Below are 20,472 nucleotides of genomic sequence, written 5' to 3'. Positions count from 1 at the left end.
TTAAAATACAAGAGCTAGGCACCATGAAATGAAGGTACCAGGGACCAAATTCAAAAGACAGAAAAGGAGGTGGCTTTTCACACAACAGATGGTGGATATGCATAGCACTTTGCCAAAAAAAAAAAAAATTTTTGGATGCTAAAAACCTGCAAGAGGTCAAGGGGATATTTGACAAATATTTGGAACAGGGACTCCTCATAGGTTATTCAACAGACATATAATATCAGCTTCAAGAAGTTCTTGAGCTGATACAGGTTAGCCAAGAGAGTACTGGAGGAAAAAAAAAATATATATGTTTGCTTTGCTTTTATTCTTCCCTCCACATCTACTTTGGGCAAGTACCCAAAATAGGATAGTAGGACAGACGGATCCTTGGTCCAAACCAGCACAGCACTGTTGATCCAATAAAGCAATGTTAGGATTTACCTTCCTAAAACAATATCTGACCCTATCCTACAATTCATACAATTCAGAGGATACAGGTACCTTTATCCAATCACTTATCATATTGTGGCCCTAATAAAAGTGATTCAACTGTGGTATTAACAACTGTAGTACATACACTTCAGACTCCAAAATGAAATTTATGATTGTGTGAAGGATGAGGAAAGAAGGATGTATCAGATTCGCTACACCAGTCACTAAAAATACATTATTCTCAACTTGGTCTTCTTGTCATAAACACTGAATTTTCTAACACAGATGTGAGAAAGGCCCTCTTGTTTAAAAGAAAACTCTGCCTTTGTTGCAGTTGGCAGTAATTATTGGTACTCACTGCATTGTGAGCAACTTACTGCCACCAGAAGGGGATGTTACCATAGAACAGAGGTAATATAGTTGAAGTGAAGAAAAATTTGGCAGGCAGATCCCAAATGAAGATTAGGTAATGGAAAAATTTTCTGTCTATTCGATTAACATTTATTTTCTTGTTACAGATCTCCTGTAGGCACCCTTAACAATTACAACCATTAAGAAAGTGCCAACAGCTGTCAGAGTAGCTATTGTTTTGAAAACTGCATTGCTTGCTCCAAAGTTTTCACAGCTGTAACAAAGATGACTTGAATTCAGCACCACATTAGTTGGCTATATTAGCTGGTAGTTCATTAAGGGAATGCTGTGAAGAATAACATAGCAATAATGGCTCAAAAATTTGAAATACACAGTATTAGATCAGCACATAAGAACAACTTTCCACAGAATAGAAATGCTTCTGGATCTTAGACTTGAAAACCAAAAACCAAAACCTCCATTTGTTACTACAGCCACAGAAGATATTTGTGCTTTTTGTAAGAAGGAAAGCTACTTTGTGATGCTGGCTAGTGGGTTTGGACACCATGCTTCGCTGCCATTTCTGGAGATGTTTGTCACAATTTTGATAGGATATCCTTAATTCTTTGAACAAGCTGGATGTACCCTTCCTCCCCCACCCCCATCAAAAAAACATCCAACTATTTTGTTCCCTTAAATGCTTCCCCAAAGCTAATGACACTCGTTAAAACAAAATATTCTACAGTCTTCGTGTGTTTGTGTGTACATGTGTTCGAACTGATCCTATGTTTTTGTCTGGAAACATGGATGAAATGCTGTCTTGGTTATGCTCCTGAGCCGCATGGACTGTTGGGGTGGCGATAGCACACTAACCATGAATAGTTTCTGACTTTGATCAGTGTTTACCACAGTTAATGCACTGAGTCACAATTGCTATAAGATCCATTCTAGATGCCATCTGTGTTCCCCCTGTTCCCCCCCCCCGCTGCCCCATACAGTAGAAACTAGAAAGGCAGAGAGATAATCTTCTGATTCTAATTCCCTAAACTGAGGGAAATAATTACACCTCTAAGCATCCTTATGCAGCTTCAGCTTGTCATATGGTTTTATTGTGTTGGGAGTTTCATGGAAGTCAAATTCTGATACTAGGAAAAAAATACTAAAAATATTAATAAAGTTATTTTAAAGCACTATTTGTCTACCATTTCTCTTCTCTTCCATTTCTATTTTACTTTTCCCCTCTTTTCTTTTTCTGTGCACTATTTTTCAGTGTCTATGAAGTCTGCCCCTGCCATTAGCTAATACAGATCTCTGTAGTTTTAATATGCTATTGCAATATACTGACAAGCATTTTACTTTATACTGAAATAATAAAAAGTTTGGACATGCATTACAATTTCCCTTCAACTTAGAGTCTTTTGAAGGGTAGAGGGAGAGCCTACCTTTGCTTTCTATGATGACATTCAATATATCACATAAACTATTCCAATCAAAACCAAACTTTCTTTCTTTCTTTCCTTTCCCATTCCAGCTTGAAGCAAGTCTTAAACTATATGTTTAAGACTTATACTGATGTTTTCAAAACCTATCTCAGTATTACTGAGAAGATAGCTTTGCTTTTCATTCCTAGATAGATTACTTTGTTTACTGTTAGGCTAAACGTTGAAGTTTAATGTTATTACCATCATAAAAGCCTTCCATTGGGAGTCTTTGTACAGCAATAAACAATGTGGACAGTTATGTTCACTTCAAGTTTGCAACCTAACAGCTTCAGAGATACACTGTCTGTAACTCTGAGATTGGAAAAAGGAGATAAAGCTTCTACATCATACTCTGTGATCTGACCTCTGAATTATTTATTATTCTTCTGTTCCCCCCTTCCCCAATTTCTCTTCCCTCTAATCAGGGAGCAAAGACACTTAGTGTAATTATTACTTCAGATATTCTGAGAATCATAATATTGGAGGCAATTTACATGAAACTAAATAATATTTAACTTATTTTGTCTGCCTTTACTTAAATGGTATTTTGCCAGTTGGTTGGTGACCATCTTTGGCTCTACCATCCCAACACAAAACTCATCTTTTACCTTCTGTTCCAATGCAAGCCGATACTTCTGTTCTACCCTTTTGCATTTGTTGTACCAACTGTTTTCATCCGTGAGGAAAGGAGGACCAATGTTCTCTGGAGTACTGCCTTCACTGCCACTACTGCCCAGTGTTCTTAGCTCTTCTTCATCACTGCTGATGCTGTCAGAACTGGAGGATCATATTTATTAGCCAAGTGAAAACCTGTATTTGTTAAGATGCAAATACAACTTGAAATTAAAGCACCATAGCTCCTAAAGATATTTGAAGCTTTGTAAACCAGTAACAATGGTAATGTTGGTAGAGGCTAAACCACCAAATACAACTTATGTTTCAAGCTCTGATTTATAAAGCCACCTAAAAAACATACTTGTGATCTTATTCAAGTCTCATCCTGTTGTCTTAGCCAAGTCAAACAATTGTATGTAGGATACTTTCCTGGAATATAAAAGGTCAATGCACTACCATAAGATACCTAAGTAAGTGGTGACTTAATCTTTTCTTCACAATTTTAGGGCAAACAGTAGCATCTGAACATAAGTTGTATTTGTTTCTAAAATGCAGAATAAAAAAATGGTTGTCATTATATTAAATAATGATAAATTTAAATGAGAGTTGTGATTATAGTGAAGACCACGTGCCAGTTATTTCACAGAACATAAGTATGTCCCTAGACAGTATGCAGATTCAGCGTTAAAATATCTCCATCCAGAATCAACATATGCCAGAATACTCAGACATCTGCCTCAAAGATGAGCATTTTAATTTATCCCAATACCTATCTAAAATCTTCCTTTATAACTATGCTTTCCACTACATCAACAACATTTACTACTTGATCTTTTCCAGTAGTCAGATTTCTGCTACTCTATGAATTGCTTAAAAGTTATAATAGGATGTTAATATTTTATCAAATTATTTATTCTAAAGAGTAACAGAAGAAGTTATTCGCTTTAGATGTGCATTTTGAAGATTTGTTTTTACCATGCATGATGCACATGTGAATCTACACATTAGACTTCATTTACAAGGTCAAGCAGAGAGCTCAACAATTTAAGCCTAAGCAATCCAATTAAGGACAAGCCACTGACCCTGCTCTTTTCTGGCTCAGATCATGGTCCATCGAAGCTTTTGCTCTATACTTCCATACAACGAAGAGAAACTTTCATTGTAATTTGGGCTCTACTTCCTTCTTCTGCAAATTCCATTACTGACATGACATAAAGAATTCCTGATGTGATGCAATTCCACTTTAACTGAACCATACAATTTGTCATTAATACGTTAATCACAGGTTTATATTTATATAAGGATATTATTTTGAATGTGAAATAAGAATTAAGAGGCCCAGTACAATGTAAAATTTTGACACTGATATTAAAAAAAGAAGGCAGATTAAAGATAAAAAGTACCTTTGGGTGAACTTTAGATAGGGTGTGTAATCTATGACAGCTGGAAAGTTGCCATCCAATCCCTCCCCCTTCAGACAAAAACTAATAAAACAGAGAAACAATGGTAAGATTATTATCAAGAAAATTAAATGACAATGAAAGTTCCATCTTACCAACAAGAAACTTGATTTTTTTATTCACTTTTTCGTAATATGAAAGGCCTGAGGATTTAACAGTGAAATCCTGCTCAACTGAGCTAGGCTGTTCAGTATCATAAGATAACGAAAAACCCAACAAACAGAAATCCCACAGAATCAGGGAATAGATCAGGGTAAGTGGCATAGACCCCAGTTTTAAAATATTTGCTGTTATTCTGAATATACAGATGGACTGTGAGGGAATAAGACAAAAAGGAAATTTACCTGAAACAAGAGAAACAGAAGGGCTACATATGAGTTTGGAGTTATCTGTATTAAAGCTCACTTAAAATGCTAGCAGAATGCTTACGTAACCACTCTTCTAATTTTAAGTCAAAAAAATCAGTTCTCAAAAATAGTTCAGACTTCCTCTTTTCAGTTACCTTCTGGTGTCGGGTTGCTGTACGATGATGAACATTAATGAAATTAACATTCACAAAATGTTCTTATATTACTGTAACTCTGTAAAGCTCTCATCTGCACTGTATTCTTTTTGTACCAAAACTAAAAGATTGTATTTGAATCATATTTAATTATCAAAGAAGTGAGAAAATTAATTATGCTTCCACAAAGCCCATATTACACCCTCCTCCTTTCTTTGTCATCAAAAAATACATTCTAGTAAGACAGCTTTTGCTAGCTTAATTGAAAAGTGCCATTTTTGATAATGCGGTCACTCACGTGGTATCTGGGAATAATATCTGAAAGGTTTTTATTTTCCGATAAAAGAAAAGAGAAAAAAGAATAGACTCTGTCCTCACATGTGTTTTCCCCATCTCCATTCCTAAAGTGTTTTCCACGCTACATAAAATCATAGAATGGTTTGGGCTGGAAGAGACCTTAAAGGTCACCCAGTTCCAATCCCCTCCCACCAGACCAGGTTGCCCAAAGCCCCATCCAGCCTGGCCTTGAACACCTCCAGGGATGGGGCATCCACAGCTTCTCTGGGCAGCCTGTGCCACTGCCTCACAGCCCAGTTCCACATAGATAAGGCAGCCAACATTTATAAGACTTTCTGAACTGAAAAAAAAAAATAATAATACAAAAAAAAAAAAAACCCTTTGCAATATGCAAAGAATGGCTATAGCTTCTCAGCCATTTAAACCACAATATTATGAATTACACATGGCACTATAAATGTGCTCCTGTAGGTCTAGGTTCCTAATTTTTCCCCAGAATATTTGTTGGCTCCTACAATCTGCACTGACAAATATGTCTCCAGTGAGAACCAGTCATTACTCTGAATGCTATTAACAGATACCTACTAAATGTGCTCGCACAAGATATCAGAGGATAAAAGAAGGATGAGCACACTCACACAACCAGGCTTTCATACAAATATGCTGTACTGCTGAGGCTCAAGGGAGACAAGCATCGTCGATTCATTATTATTTATGGCAGGCTTTACATACTGCAGATCTAGTCTTACTACACTTCTTATTCACGTATAGCTATACTCCTTCCAAGTATAATGCTAACATAAAAACATTTTAATTTTACATATTGTAAACTTAACTAATGAAATCTGCTAAGATTTGATTTTGCTGTACGCAAGGCCAGCTCTCTTATCATTCTGCAGCACACTTCTGTTCCCCCACAACATATGTCTGATGATGCAGTTAATCCAATCTAACGACTAAATGCTGGCAAGAGAAACTATCCTGTTTTTTTCACATACACACACCCTGTTTTGGCTTTGTGTTGTTGTGGTTATTTTTGGCCTTTTAAACCCCAACCAGACATCCCCTTCTCCTTACCACGGTATTGGCACTTATCTGGTTCTATGATGAGGTAGTTCAGCCAGCAAGGCCTGATTTTTTTTTTATTGTTTTTCCAATTTAGCATCCACTTTCAGTTTCATAGACAGCTGAACTACAGCTGAACTAAAGCCTCACTGCCACCAGAAAGAAAAGACATTTCTCAATCCCTTTTTTATTTCTCTACTTCATGCTTTACGGTCCCATCATCTCTGCCACTAAAAGGATGCATTGCGAAGCGAACCAGCTAACAACAAAAAGCTATCCTGTCTGACTGGGTATGCTTGTACTCTGTACCAAATTAAGCTGGTTCACAGAGGGGTCCAACAAACCCCCATACTGGTATAAGGATACACAGGCAGGAATACATCTCTACAGGCCCTTCAGCTGCAGAGTCAATCTCTCAGTGCACCCAGTGACACTATACATTACTTTCTGATAGTTTATCTCTTAAAGTGATTTGTGACAAGGATCAGTGCTGCTGCAGGGTAAAAACATCGTACTGACAAGTAACTAAAACTATCCTTTCCCCTATGCTATATTATGAAACCTTCTCCTAGTGGCTTTTGTTGTGTCTGTGTGGACCCAACCACACATATTAAAAAGCCTTTACACCAGTCAGGTTAGAACTTCTCATAGGCACTCTAGTCTTCATACCTTACATTTCAGGCTCATATTATTATTATGATTTTTTTCTTCCCTTCCCTTTTTTTTTTTTTTTTCTTTTTAATCAATATCATCTAGTGTGTGCTTTCACCTTCCTCCCCATCCCACCCCTCCACAAAAAAAAAAAAAAAAAAAAAAAAAGGAGTTAATTGCATAACAAAGCACACAAAAATCTAGCTAGATTGCAAAGGTAAATCAGGTAATATGATGACATTTGCAGTTTGACTGCAGTTAATTACAATACAAATTAAACAGGGGTTTGCAAGTTAAGCTTTTAAAATATGCTACACCCTTTCTACATGCAATTACAATGCTATCAATACCAGTGCACAATCATGTAAGGAAAACGGTGAGATTAAGTACATCTTAAAAATAAAAGATTCAGTTGTCTGTAAGCTTCACTTAGTAGATTTGATCTATCTTCTGTAATTACACTTCTGATTGCTTTCAGGATTTTGATAACTGAAAGAAAGACCATGTAATCATTCAACTATATAAGCTATGTCACAATTTAGTTCTTAACCAGAAGAGCCTTTCATGATCTCTCTCTCTCCCTCCTCCTCAGTTTGGTCTCTCAAACTATCAAGGGAATCTAACAATGTTTTCTATAATGCATTGATTTATAAGTACTTTCCATGAGCGCGATATCACAAAGCACATGAATACAATACCTGAAATCAATTGCATTGAGTCCCAACAACATGCCAGCAAGCATATTTGCTTCCTCACCAAGAACAATTGCTCCATCCTCATAAAATCTCCTTCAAGAAAAAAGAAATTACTTCTATTAACACCACTTTGTCTCAAATAGTGATGGCTTTCATAGTTAACAGAAAGCTGAGAAATCCAGTTTAAATAAAAACAACCCATGTGAACCCTAGGGGCACTCATATTTCATTTCAAACAAAGCAAAGAAATAGACTGCATAACACAGAACACCGTAATCTTAGAGTACCTAACAATACAGACGGAAGAAAAAAGAATTCGTAATATTAGGCCTAAGAAATAGTAGATGGACAAAAGGCAAAGCAAATGAAGACAATATTTATTGCTGAAAGAAGTTGCACTGTGTACATTCAAAGAAAGTATTTCATGGTAAGAACAACAATAAAAAGTTCTAATTATTTTAATTTTCTCCTCGCAGCTACCAAAGAAGCTACTTCAGACATAAAATGTTCCATGTAAATAGGACCCACTATTGCCACACACGTCTTTGTGATAACAACCTGTAAATGGGTAAAAAAGGCATTTGATCCATTTAGCAAAGTAACACACAAATTTGACTTCCTTTTTAAAAATTCTTGGTAGCAGCAGAGGAAGAAAGGTCAGCAAATATCTGTATGTTACACCTGAAAAGAGGGGAACTGCATGTTGTTCAGCGCTAAATGCAAGGATGAGAGGTCACTTACCTGAAACTGAGATGCACTGTCCACCTATACATTCTGGCAATCCATGATTGCAAACAGGTGCCAGGTTATTGATGACAACCTATCTTTCTGACAAATAATGGCAGCAACACTGCCCCACCAAAAGCTCCATCTGCTTAAAAACCGCATGAAAGCAACCAAATGGCTCAGTAATAGCTTAAGTTGGTCATATGGCAAACATCCAGAAAAGACATTTGGGGGCATAGCTCCAAAATGTTGGGACTTCATTATAAATGCATACAACCAGAATTCCCTTTTTTGTGGTTTCATAACAGGCATCCATTTGCAGCACGGAAACAAGATGTCCAAGAACACGGATGTTTACAGTGGAAGCAAGAAATCTGAGAGACTTCCTCTGAGAAGATAACTCCAGTTTCAGGACTGTCATCTGTATGATGTACAGACTCAGTTCCCTAACCCTTGACTTCAGGAAATGTAACAAGAGGCTAAACTGGCAACTAGTTGTGACAGAATACTGTGCTAGATGGACTTCACAAGCCATCTCTTAATTCACGAGTTAGAAACAATGCTCCCAGGACAAGCAACTACAAACCTTTTCACTGCCACTTATAAAATCACTGCCAGGTACTACTCTGTACTGTCCTCACTGTATCTTGTGAAATGGTGCCTGGGAAGCAGTCAAACAAAAAAAAGACAAGGCATACTTAAAAGAACAAAATGCAGATGTTAGCTTTACAGTTTCTTAAATCAGCAACAGTAACCCAGCCAAAACTTAAAGCCCCCTTAGAAAACTCACAGATCTTTGCTCACTGCTATAGTTGGCATCTCACAACAGAAAACTGTCTGCTTTAATGTAACACTTTCTGTTGACCAATTAGTTAGAAAAATAATTGTGTATCCATGCTTAGTCCAACCCCGTACCAAGTGTAAAATGAAGATCCTACATTAATAATGAGCTGCTTCATTAAAGGACTAGGCCTAAAATCACACAGCCAAACAAAAGAGCAGGATTCAAATAGAGCTAGCAGGGTGATAGATTCACCTTATTCTACATACACAAAATATGTATAATATATATATATATAGTTATTAAATATACACACAGCACAATAAATAACTTAAAATGCTAAATAAATTGTGCAAAGCATCACCAGAAAAATCAGGCCACTTATTAGGTATCTGAAATGACACATGGGAACGTGAGTGTGTCCATTATTGCTAGTGGATCTGAAATTCATACCACCAAGACCTGGAAGTGTAATTACTAATTCTATTAGACATATTTTCAATAATACTTCAAAACAAAATCTGCACTTATTACATTTGGATTGCAAGAAAGATTGTTTCCTAAATCTATACCATTGAAAAAACATTCAAGTATATGCAATATCAATATGTTTATATAAATTAATTTGAAACCCCTAATAAAATAAGATCACTCTTATCCACTAGCAAACAAACTGCACTAGCAAACAGGCACAAAGAATGTACTACTTAACTATATAGTTTGTGACCCTCCTCTTCCTCCTCATCTCCCCCTCAAAAACCCAAGTGACTCTTCAGTTTGAGGCCACACGAGTAACTTTCTTTACCAGAAATCTTTGCGTTATCAGCTTCTTGTCTACTGCAAATGCAAGCAAATCTGGATAAAATAAAGATGACAGGACTGGAAACTTTCATAAAATGGGATGTTTACCTAGCTGTGTTTCAAAGTCATCTTAATATTGGCAAAACATATTGAGATCTGTGGGAAAATAGTACTATAAACAGAAATAACATTCTAAGTGAACAGAAGTCCTTACAGAAAAAAAATATCTTATTAAGTAATCCTTTCAGTTCGTCTAAAACTGAGTTCAACATAAGGTACTACAACACAGGCAAGAGTTACTCATATTTAGATGACTTCATCACAAATCTATTAGACACCCTTATTACAGAATAAAGCATCATATAATAAATCAATACACTCTCTAGTACCAGTCCAAACCTGTGAGAACATTTTCAATTGTAAAACATATTCTTGTCCATAACAGCTTCTACCGTCAAATAGTACAGAAAAAATTTGCTATATATTTTTCATTTTACATCAAGAATCCAACCTAAGCCTGATCTCTAGTTCTGTTCTGTATTTTTCAAAAGTTTCCTGGAATTCTCCCTTCTTCTCCAAGTGAAGTTCTTCTGAGTCTAACAAATATTTTTACTCTGTCTCTACAGCTTCCTGTCAACATTATTTAATTTTGAAAGGAACAAAATTGTCCCTCTGTGCTCGGCTCTGGTGAGGCCACACCTTGAATACCACGTTCAGGTTTGGGCCCCTCACTACAAGAAGGACACTGAGGTGCTCGGGTGTGTCCAGAGAAGGGCAACGAAGCTGGTGAAGAGTCTAGAGAACAAGTCTTATAAGGAACAGCTGAGGGTGCCAGGGTTATTTAGCCTGGAAAAAAAGGAGGCTCAGGGGAGACCTTATCATGCTCTACAATTACCTCAAGGGAGGCTATAACAAGGTGGAGATTTGCCTCTTCTCCCAGGCACCAAGTGGTAAGACTTGGCCCTAAGTTGTGCCAGGAGAGGTTTAGGTTGGATGTTAGGAAAAATTTCTTCACTGAGAGGGTTGGAGCAGGCTGCGCAGGGAAGCAGTTCTGGTTGCCCCAACCCTGGAAATATTCAAGGCCAGGTTGGATTGGGCTTTAGGCAGACTGATTTAATGGGAGGGGTCCCTGCCCATGGCATGGGGGGTTGGAATTGGATGACCTTTAAGGTCCCTTACAACACAAACTATTCTACAGTTTTATGATTCGATCCCTATTGAATTACAGTTTCAGAATTAGTTTCTTCTTTAGAGAAGATCTCTTCTCTTTTGACCTTTGAAGAATTCCAGACAAATTTCCACATTTTTTAAATCACAAAGGAATTTGCAATTTTTGCAGTTTTACCCATGCTAAAATCTTATCAATCGATGCTAAGTCCAGATATCTTTTACTAGTTAAATCTATTCAGCTAGTTACATCCTTTCCTACACAAATCAAGTAGAGTAATTCACTTCCAAACCCAAGTCCCTCACTTCAGCAACAACTGCTAAAATACTGCAAAATTAGTCTTAGAGACCTGGTTGTTTTGAAGTCTCTCAGAGCTGTGGATATATATTCAGACAAATGTTTTTCCATAAGTGCTACTCTGATCCAGGCTCGACCCTGCAAGAAAAAAAAAAACAAAACAGGTATCAAACATTTAGGTATTATAAAATGAAATAGTTAATTTTGCATCTGAAAATGAATGAAATTGATTTACTTGGATGACATTATTGTGATTTTCAAAATTACCACTAAACAGAAATTGTTGTTCTTCATTAGAATAATAATGAAAACAAACAAACAAACAAAAAAGCATTCTTACAAACAAACATTGTGAAATAACGTTCACCAAAATTTGGAGGGAAAAAAACGATTTTGCTTAAATCACACACTTTTCAAATGTTCAATTTTTTTTTTTTTTTTTTTTTTCTCTCAAAATTTCAAGTGCATAGGTGGTATCAGACCACCAGGGCAGAAAGCTTTTTGTTTTGAAGACCATGGTATTAGAAGCATCCTATCAGTTCCACTGTAAAGCAGCAGTAACCCAACTAAAGGTGATTTAATTAAGAACTAATTCACTGCATTCATTCAAATATTTGTGGGATCAATTAAAAAAGTGAGACTTCATAACTCAGTGACATATTTTTATATCATCTAATTTGCATAAATTATATTTTTCCCAGTATAGATATCATTATAGAATGTGCACATAATATAAAAGAATGGACTAAACAAACCCAAGAGGCCTAAAAAACTTGTAATCCAAAAGCAAAACTTAATTCAAATAAGTTTCAATTCAAGGAACAGTAGCTATAAAAATAAATTTGAATGCTGCACTATGTTTATACCTAGCAGGTCTAGTGGACGGGCTTACAGTTTACAATGCATTTCTAATGTCTGCCTCAGTCCTGTTTGTTAATTTGCGAACACCAGGAATGCTTCCTGTAGCCCCTATAAAACTACAAATAGCTAAAGTAACCTTTCTATTTAATACATTTGGTGCTTATTGACATCTAGCTGAATATCACTATAAGCATTCCACCAAAACTACCCATATTAGATTATAATCCTACTTGCAGTTTATATAGACGTAGATCAAATTAAATTTCTAATGAGATAGGCAGACACTAAATAGCAAATATATAGTACTTTATAAATACCAGCAACGCAGCAAAAGCTTTAGTCAATTACACTAAAATTAAAAGGATGTTTCCCTGGATAGCTGCCTTTATGTTGCAGCTATTTAGAACACACACAGCCGAGCCCTGAGGATGCTGCTTAGCCAACCACTAACCTACACAGCTGCAGTGAAAGCAGCACTAGCTGGCATGAGCAAACACTAACAGCTTCCAGACTGAAGCAGAAACACCTCTGGACAGGTAAAAACGATGCATGCCACCAGTACCTGTGTCAACATGCCTTCAGCCTTTTCAGATATGGACATCCAAAATTCTTCCCACGCACACCTTTAAAAAATTTAACGCTGCTCTCCACACTCGTTGCATAAATTAGCTTTTTTGTTGTTTATTATTTGGCATGGAGTTTTCCACAGAGTAAAAGAAAAGTTTAATTTATGTATAAGAATATTTCAGAAAGCAGCCTTGCATCTTATTATCTACTGAATTTAAATATCCCTATTTATGGGATTAAATTTTGGAATTCAGAAAAACTTTTAAAATGAATCTCAAATATAGGCTATGTAATCATCAGATTGTAGGATGTGAGTCACTGCAGAAGATGTCTGGAGATAAGTTTTCCAAATTAGCTGATTTTCTGGATCTCAACATAAACTGCCTGATTTAATCAATTTAATCAACTCCAGTGAACTGAGTGGTAGGAATAGGACATAATATTCAAGGTAGGAAAGCCAGTCAATAGCTTTTTGTCATAGGGGCTCTAGCATTTCAAAAATTCTTCAGACAAATTGCCGATATAAATACGTAGATATTATTTCAATGTATAAAATTTAAAACTGAGTCTATACAAAAGAAGAGAGTAGCAACAGACATAGCAAATAAGCTGTTCCATGATAGTATGGATCATCAGAGTAGCTGAAGATGTACTAGATTCATGGGACTGTTTGATATAAGCATCATCATCTTTCATTGATGGAAGTTGTGGTTCTGTTACTAACTATAACTTGAACTGTGTTAACCACAATCACACCCCTGAAAAAAAATATATATATACACCACAAAGTTTTTGTGAACAATCTAGAGTACAATCAAAATCTGGAACTAAAATATTTTTAAGACAGCCATGAAACACAGTTTGGATACATGAACAACTACTTCCAGTAAAGTTAGGAAAAAAAACAACACATTAACTTGTACATCCTTTTTATACTATTTGTACTTCAGCCTTGTTTGGTAAAGACAGAAATGCAAACTACTGAAAAGTATCTCAATCTACTAAAAAATACTCGTCATCTCTGTCCAACATCAAACAACATTTATTCAAGATGTTGGTCTATGCTATTTCAGCTACTAAAATTTACTGAGAGGATATTTAATTCACATGCATATGAACATACTACATATTAATGAACATATGAATATATTAATTCCTTAACAATTTTATGGTACCTACAATCAGAAATTGTGATGTCATTTATATACAGATCCTTTAAAATGATGGATCTTTATTACCAAAGAAATTTGAACCCATTTAAGGCTTCCTACACAGTCAGACGAAAAAACCTCCAGAGCTGATCCCACCTTTTCTATTAGTGCATAAAGTGCATACAAAGTAATGATATCTAGGTTAGAAAAACAAAAAAAAATCATCTATACAATGTTAAACTATACTTTGTAGGTATGCCCACGTGAACTTAATTTCTCGCAACATAATGCATTTTCCAAAAAATGGCATACGCTAAAATATATGAAGGCAATCATTTTATGACACAACATACTTAATGAATTGAGAATTTGAGATTTATTCTACTGAATAACACAAATTTAAAAGGAAACACATTCAAAGATTTTTTTCTTTCTTTTAAATAAATATTTACTAGGTAGATATCAAAAACAATTATTTCAAACAATGAAAAATGCAATGGGTCAATTCTAGTCATGTGTGTTCTTTTTCCTGGGTACAGAAGCGTCAGCTACCTTTACATAGAAGAAAGAGTAATGTAAGTCAATTTGGCTTTTTTCTCCCCTACCTTAGCTCTAGAAGAACCGACATTCTCCATGTTCTCAATACTGCAGATGCAATTGTGAGAGACTTTTCGGCAAGCTACTCGAATGTAGTCCCAAAAACTACGAGGACTTTCATAGCCGAACCAGGTGATTTGACCTTAAACCAAAATACAAGATAGGTAAACATTTATGAACCTCCCTCCCTGGTTATTGGAGATGAATATAAATAAAATACCTCTCTGTGTTTCCTACACAATGCCTGCAATGACTGTATTTTATACCAGCAAGTTCACAAATTCCTGAAAACTGTCTGCACAGGTGAAAAAAGCAACTTGCATTATGCAGTTTACCCTAATTTGAAAACGATGTCAAAGAGAAGTTTGGGACTTTTGTGTACCTGCCTGTATTTTGTTGTTTGTTTGTTTTTTTCTTGTTAGTATGCTATAGTAACACTCAAGAGTACTACATGGGACTCTTTAGTCACAACAGAGCACACAGTCGTAACTCAAAAATATGATTTGTGAATCATACTCTGTACTTCTTTGCAAGAAGTAAACAGCATTTTGTTCTTTATATACATACATACATGCATACAAAATGACCAGTCTTTGCTGTTGTGGTGTTACCTTTATTTTAGGAGCAAAGTTGGAATTTTTCATAATGTGCTTTCAGTGAAGGAGAAATAGATGAATGACCAAAAAAGTTTTGCATTCACAATTTACTTTTAGATTACACACAGAATACTCCTTGGGAAGTTAAACAAAATGAATTCAGCAAATCAACATCTCTTCCAGATCTTTAATTAAAACCATTTATTATTATATTTTTTCAGCTTGGGATGTTTTACCATTAGAAAACTACCGCACACAAAATAAATTTCATTGCAGAGGCAACAGAGAAACCTCATTTTCCAAACTTAATAGCACACAGTTGCAAAGAAATATGTTAAAAAAAAAAAAAAAAAAAAAAAAAGTAAGATGAATACCCTCTGGTGACTGCCATTATTGCATACATACAAAACCTTTTCTTTGTATAAAATAAAATCTTATTTTTAAAGCTAATTTTATTTCATGTCCTGAGTTGTACTTCTGAAGCTTTACTAGTTTATCAGAAAGACTGGTAGTTCTTTTGCTTGTTAGAAAGCTCAAATTTCAAGACAGAATACATTAGACCAATACTGCAAATCATACATGCTGAAAATAAAATGCCAAAAGAGACGCTGAGGATATCTCCATCTAACGTGACTTGTCTTTGCTTCAAGTATAGCTGGAGTAGTGTCAAAGATCTGCCCCCTGTGATCCTAAGAAATTCAAGTGTTTTGCTTTTGCTTCCCCCCCGAGGGTGCAGGCAACTTGACTGTGTGGCCCATCTGCTTACTTTGCCACATGGATTTATTTGATAAATACAAAGCTTGATAAAGAACGTTAAAAAAAAAAAAAAAAAAAAAAAAGAGAGAAGATGAAATTAATATATAGAAACTCAACATGCCAGAAGGAAAAAACGAAATCTCAACGTGCTGTAGCTGCAGTAGCTTCAGATCTTAGCTCTGAGGATTAAAACAAAAGCATTCCTGTAAGGTAACTGATCTTATGAACTTCCTCTTTTTGAAATGTCAAGTGTAGTGGACAGCAACAATTCAACAGTGTTTTAACAACAAAAGCTACTGGTATTTTTAATATTATTTATCATACCAGAAACATTTCTGCCCTGGGGCTTATACTGCAAAATTAAATGCAACTGAGGCGTGAAGATGACTTCACATCACTAATTCCAGTCCCAGCTACTAAAGGCAGCATATCATACAATGCTTTTTCACAGACAGAGTATATTCTGCGAAAAACAGACAATTTTCCTCCATAGTTTTCTGAAGTCAAACCCCAAAATACCTTTTTAATAGAGATACGTACCAGCACACTGCACTTACTTGGCTTACACTGATCGACAAAGCAAGCTGGGCATAATTATGCTACATTCTGGCATAACAGCGGGCTACAATCTCACAGCCAGCTCTGCACAAGCTGATGGGTTCCAGACTTCAGCAGGAACTGTTCTTAGGTCTTTTCTGAACCAAGGACTTGTGTATTTCACCATTTTCTCCCTGTAAGTGTGGTGTTGCCCACACTCTGGTAATTAACACTGTCTTGAGCAAACCATCCTTAACCATTCCATACACCAAAAAAACGTGGAAAAGACTGTCAGAGAATAGCGAGCATATATTTTAAGAACTGCTAAACAAGATAATAATCTGTATATTTCCTACAATTTCAAACACTTTCAGAGGATGAGATTCTATTTAATCTTTAATTCATGAACTTAATGTACACAGCCGTGAGAACTCTCAAGAATGAGAAATGAAAATGCTAAAATCAGATCTAGGTTTTAAAGGGTCCTAAAAAAATTGAAAGCTGGATTCAGCATATAACACATATTCTTCCCAAGTTCTTCTCAAGGAAGAAGTAAGTTTCCTGGGGGGCCAAAGTACAAAGAGTATGCGGCCTTCACCATGAAGTTTACAGATCATCAAAAGATTCAGAGGCTCACAGCTCTTCCAACAGGAAAGGCAGCACTGGTGTTGTCAGCCAGTCAAAACTGTTGGGTCAGCATGGAAGCTGTATATTCAACATCAAACATTGTTCTAATTAATTTGATTCTAGGTTGTAGAAATTATATATTATACAAATACAAAGCAAACAGAAACACAATTTTGAAAATTGTGAAATTTTGAAAAAATGATTATTTTTTTGTTTCACATTGTTTTTAAATACTCTTGCACACCTATTCATACCAACCCATTTCTTGCTCCAGTCTGGAAACTGAATACAAATATCCACAACAAACACTAGCTGGTGCAGATCTTTTCTCACTCCCAATAAATTCTACTCAAATAAGCCATTAATGCAGTTTGATTCCTACTCATTCAGGGTCCAACTTCAGATTTAGAAAAAGTTCCCCCGTTGCAAAGCAGTAACAATCAGGATGTCCTAAGGTACAGGTAGGCTCTCTCCTAACTTCCCGACACCATTATTTAGTTTGCAGAAGATGTATCTGTTCTGCAAATTGTAAGTTTTGACACAACTTATTAGTAACAAAGTGGCATGCTATTCCTCTGAGGAATTTCCACGGTACATACGCTTTATTTTGGGCCTCCAGAATGAATCACTGAAAATTTACAGTAGTTTATAAAACAGCTCTCCAAGACAATTACAATTCATTTAAGATTATTTTCTCCACACAGGAGAAAGAATGAGCTAAACCACAGAGTGCACAAGAGCCCTGCTATTTCTTTCTAGCCAAAAATAGTAATAGGGTCACTACGTGTGCATAAATATTAAATCTAGTAACAAAAGCTATTCTGCTTAGAACGCATTAACATAATGTTATCACACCAAATAAAGGGCCATCGCAGCTATATGCTTATATTTCATCTATTTCACAACAGTAGGGCCTTCGGTACCTCTATAATGTACCATTTTCACCTCCACTACATCACCATGACGTGCCCTCGGCCTGCAAGCCCAAGCTCTCTTCTGCAGACATAATTCATGCTCTATCCCTCCGTAACCCCTGCTTATGCTTTTAAACCTTTACTAGAATTCGGGGAATTCTGATCAGTACAAATTATATTAATACTCACTGCTTAAAGAAAATGAGGCTCTATTAAATAGCAGTTAGCAACGAGTGATTTTTTTTTCTGAAACTAAAAAAATAAGTAAAATAAAAACCATATTGGAAGGGATAAGAAGTGACAGAAAAGTCTGTTACTGCTTTAGAAATAAATTATGTAATAGTTCAGCTTACTATGAAGAAGATAGCATTAAAACTGGATAACATTTTATTTACCAGCACCATCACTCCTATATGGCCATTTACCATCACTGTTACCAGACTACTGATAATGCATTTTCTCAAACATTTTGTATAATGGGGAAGGGAAGATAACTATTACATTTATCTTTCCACTCAAGCAGCACTGACCACCTTAGGGGCTTACTACTCATAATAAGTTTTCCAAAAGAAAAGAAAAGAAAACAAACTCCAGTCACTACAAATTACGGATAACGTAGATCAAAGACAGACAGAGATAAGCAGCTTCTGTGGACAACTCTAGCAGAAACTTTTTGACATTTTTATAATACCTTTTACATGCACATACAGGATAAAAGGCACGTGAAGCTATGAAAGCATCAAAATAGCAAAGTACAGCACATTTTTGTGTCATTATAAAGTGCAAATAAGCGTACAGATGACAAGGATGCTCACAGGAGTCACAAGCAAGAAGTACTATGTATGCTGTCAGTGCCAGGACCTAGTTTATATTAAAACTATTTCTAGCCATGCATACTGGCTAGCAGTTTGGATATAAACACATTTGTTGTAAAGGATATTAAAATGAAAACGCAGTAAGTCAACAAATACATACATAGGAAAGTTTTCAGAAATATGTTAGAGATGATGACCAAAAAAATCTACAATAGTTTTTGTAGTTCCTCCTTGCCACCTCAGTTAAAACTAATTTAAAATGATAGAAAAAGGCAGAAAAGCATACAATATTGTAATACAGTAAAGATGACATATACACCACTTTGAATTGGCCTCGAGTTTTAAATTAGCTAGGATATATCTGTGATCAAATCCCAAGTACTGTTGCTGAACGATTTCCTATGCCCCTATCGTATCTGCACTAACTATATTCACTCAGCTGACTTGATAAAAAGGACACTTACAGAAAGATACTTGGCAAATCTGTGGCCAGCAGTGAATACAGAAAGCCAGTAAGACAAATAAAAGATATGGCTACATTTCCACTGTACTGAAAAAATAAGAAAGAAAAAATTCCAAACTATCTGGGGAAAAAAAAAAAAAAAAAAGGCTCCTGAAATTATGGCACCTTGCAGTAAAGATTATTAAATACACATAAGTTTGTACACAAATTTCTAAAATCTCCATTCAGAACTATAGCTCTTACTTGGTTTAGACACCTTAAAATGTTGTGTATCCACCCAGAAAACCTCTAGTCTGCTGCATTATGAAACCACGCACATTCTTATTCCAGACAAGGAACCCGAGAGTCTCGTCTTCTGCCTGTCACTCCTCCTCTCTACCTTTTCAAGATTTTCAATTGTTCTCTGCAGTAGTATCATATCTTGCCAGCAGGCTTGAAGGACACACACCTTATATCCTTCTCATTATGATATTGGACCTACTCTGCATTCACAATAAATCCAGCACTCCTAGGGAGAAAGTACCGCACACCCAGCATCACGCAGTACAGGGATAATTCTCTTTCCACTTTCTGGAGCAGAGGGCAGCCAATGGCTTCCAATCCCTGCAAAGACATTTAACGCTTGTTAACCCACACAATCTTCCTTGGGGTAACTCGAAAACAGGCTGTGAGCCAGACTGCTTTTCTAACAAGTGGTCTATTTCTGACTGCTTCTTTCACCACTGGTGTACAGAGGTGGCCAATGTTTCGACCACAGCATGCTGTGTTATCTTTTATGGTACTGTTTCTGTGTCACGTGCACCAGGTCTGCTGCGGCACATGAACAGATAGCTGCATTCAAGCAGCAGTCACCCATCTCCATTGTGTGAGCTGATAGAGTTATGCTAACCTCATTTTATTACTAAGCAAACGCCCACATCTAAGCCACTTTTAAGAAAAAGAGCACTTTGGTTACAGCGTGCTCATGGGGAAAGTCATTGTTTTTCTGCCTGTTTGGCTGGGACAAAAGCAAATACCAGGGAAAGGGTGGGGGCATGAAGTCAGTGGGAAAGAGGTCAACAAGATTTTTTACAGTGGCAGGTAACACTAAGATTAGCTTAACAGAAATATAAACATTTAGTTAAGCACAAATTGACAGTGAAATAATAGAATCATAGAATGGTTTGGGTTGGAAGGGACCTTAATGATCACCCAGTTCCAACCCCCTGCCATGGGCAGGGACACCTCCCACCAGACCAGGTTGCCCAAAGCCCCATCCAGCCTGGCCTTGAACACCTCCAG

General features: G+C 36.3%; 1 protein-coding gene across 1 annotated transcript in view; it reads right to left on the bottom strand.

Annotated features, from left to right (window-relative positions):
- Window positions 1-20,472, bottom strand: part of RUNDC3B (RUN domain containing 3B) — a 51,126-nt gene that overhangs the window by 22,221 nt on the left and 8,433 nt on the right. Inside the window, exons 3-7 of the mRNA XM_084508449.1 lie at window positions 14,492-14,625; window positions 11,360-11,445; window positions 7,538-7,627; window positions 4,268-4,348; window positions 2,858-3,026 (exon numbers count right to left, since the gene is read on the bottom strand). Coding sequence (XP_084364575.1) covers window positions 2,858-3,026; window positions 4,268-4,348; window positions 7,538-7,627; window positions 11,360-11,445; window positions 14,492-14,625 — 560 coding nt within the window. The remainder of the gene's footprint in view (window positions 1-2,857; window positions 3,027-4,267; window positions 4,349-7,537; window positions 7,628-11,359; window positions 11,446-14,491; window positions 14,626-20,472) is intronic.

The sequence above is a fragment of the Aythya ferina genome, assembly GCF_964211825.1.
Source record: "Aythya ferina genome assembly, chromosome: 2".
Lineage (NCBI taxonomy): Eukaryota > Metazoa > Chordata > Aves > Anseriformes > Anatidae > Aythya > Aythya ferina.
Note: the sequence above shows the minus strand (reverse complement) of the source record. Positions and strands in the feature narration are given on the sequence as shown.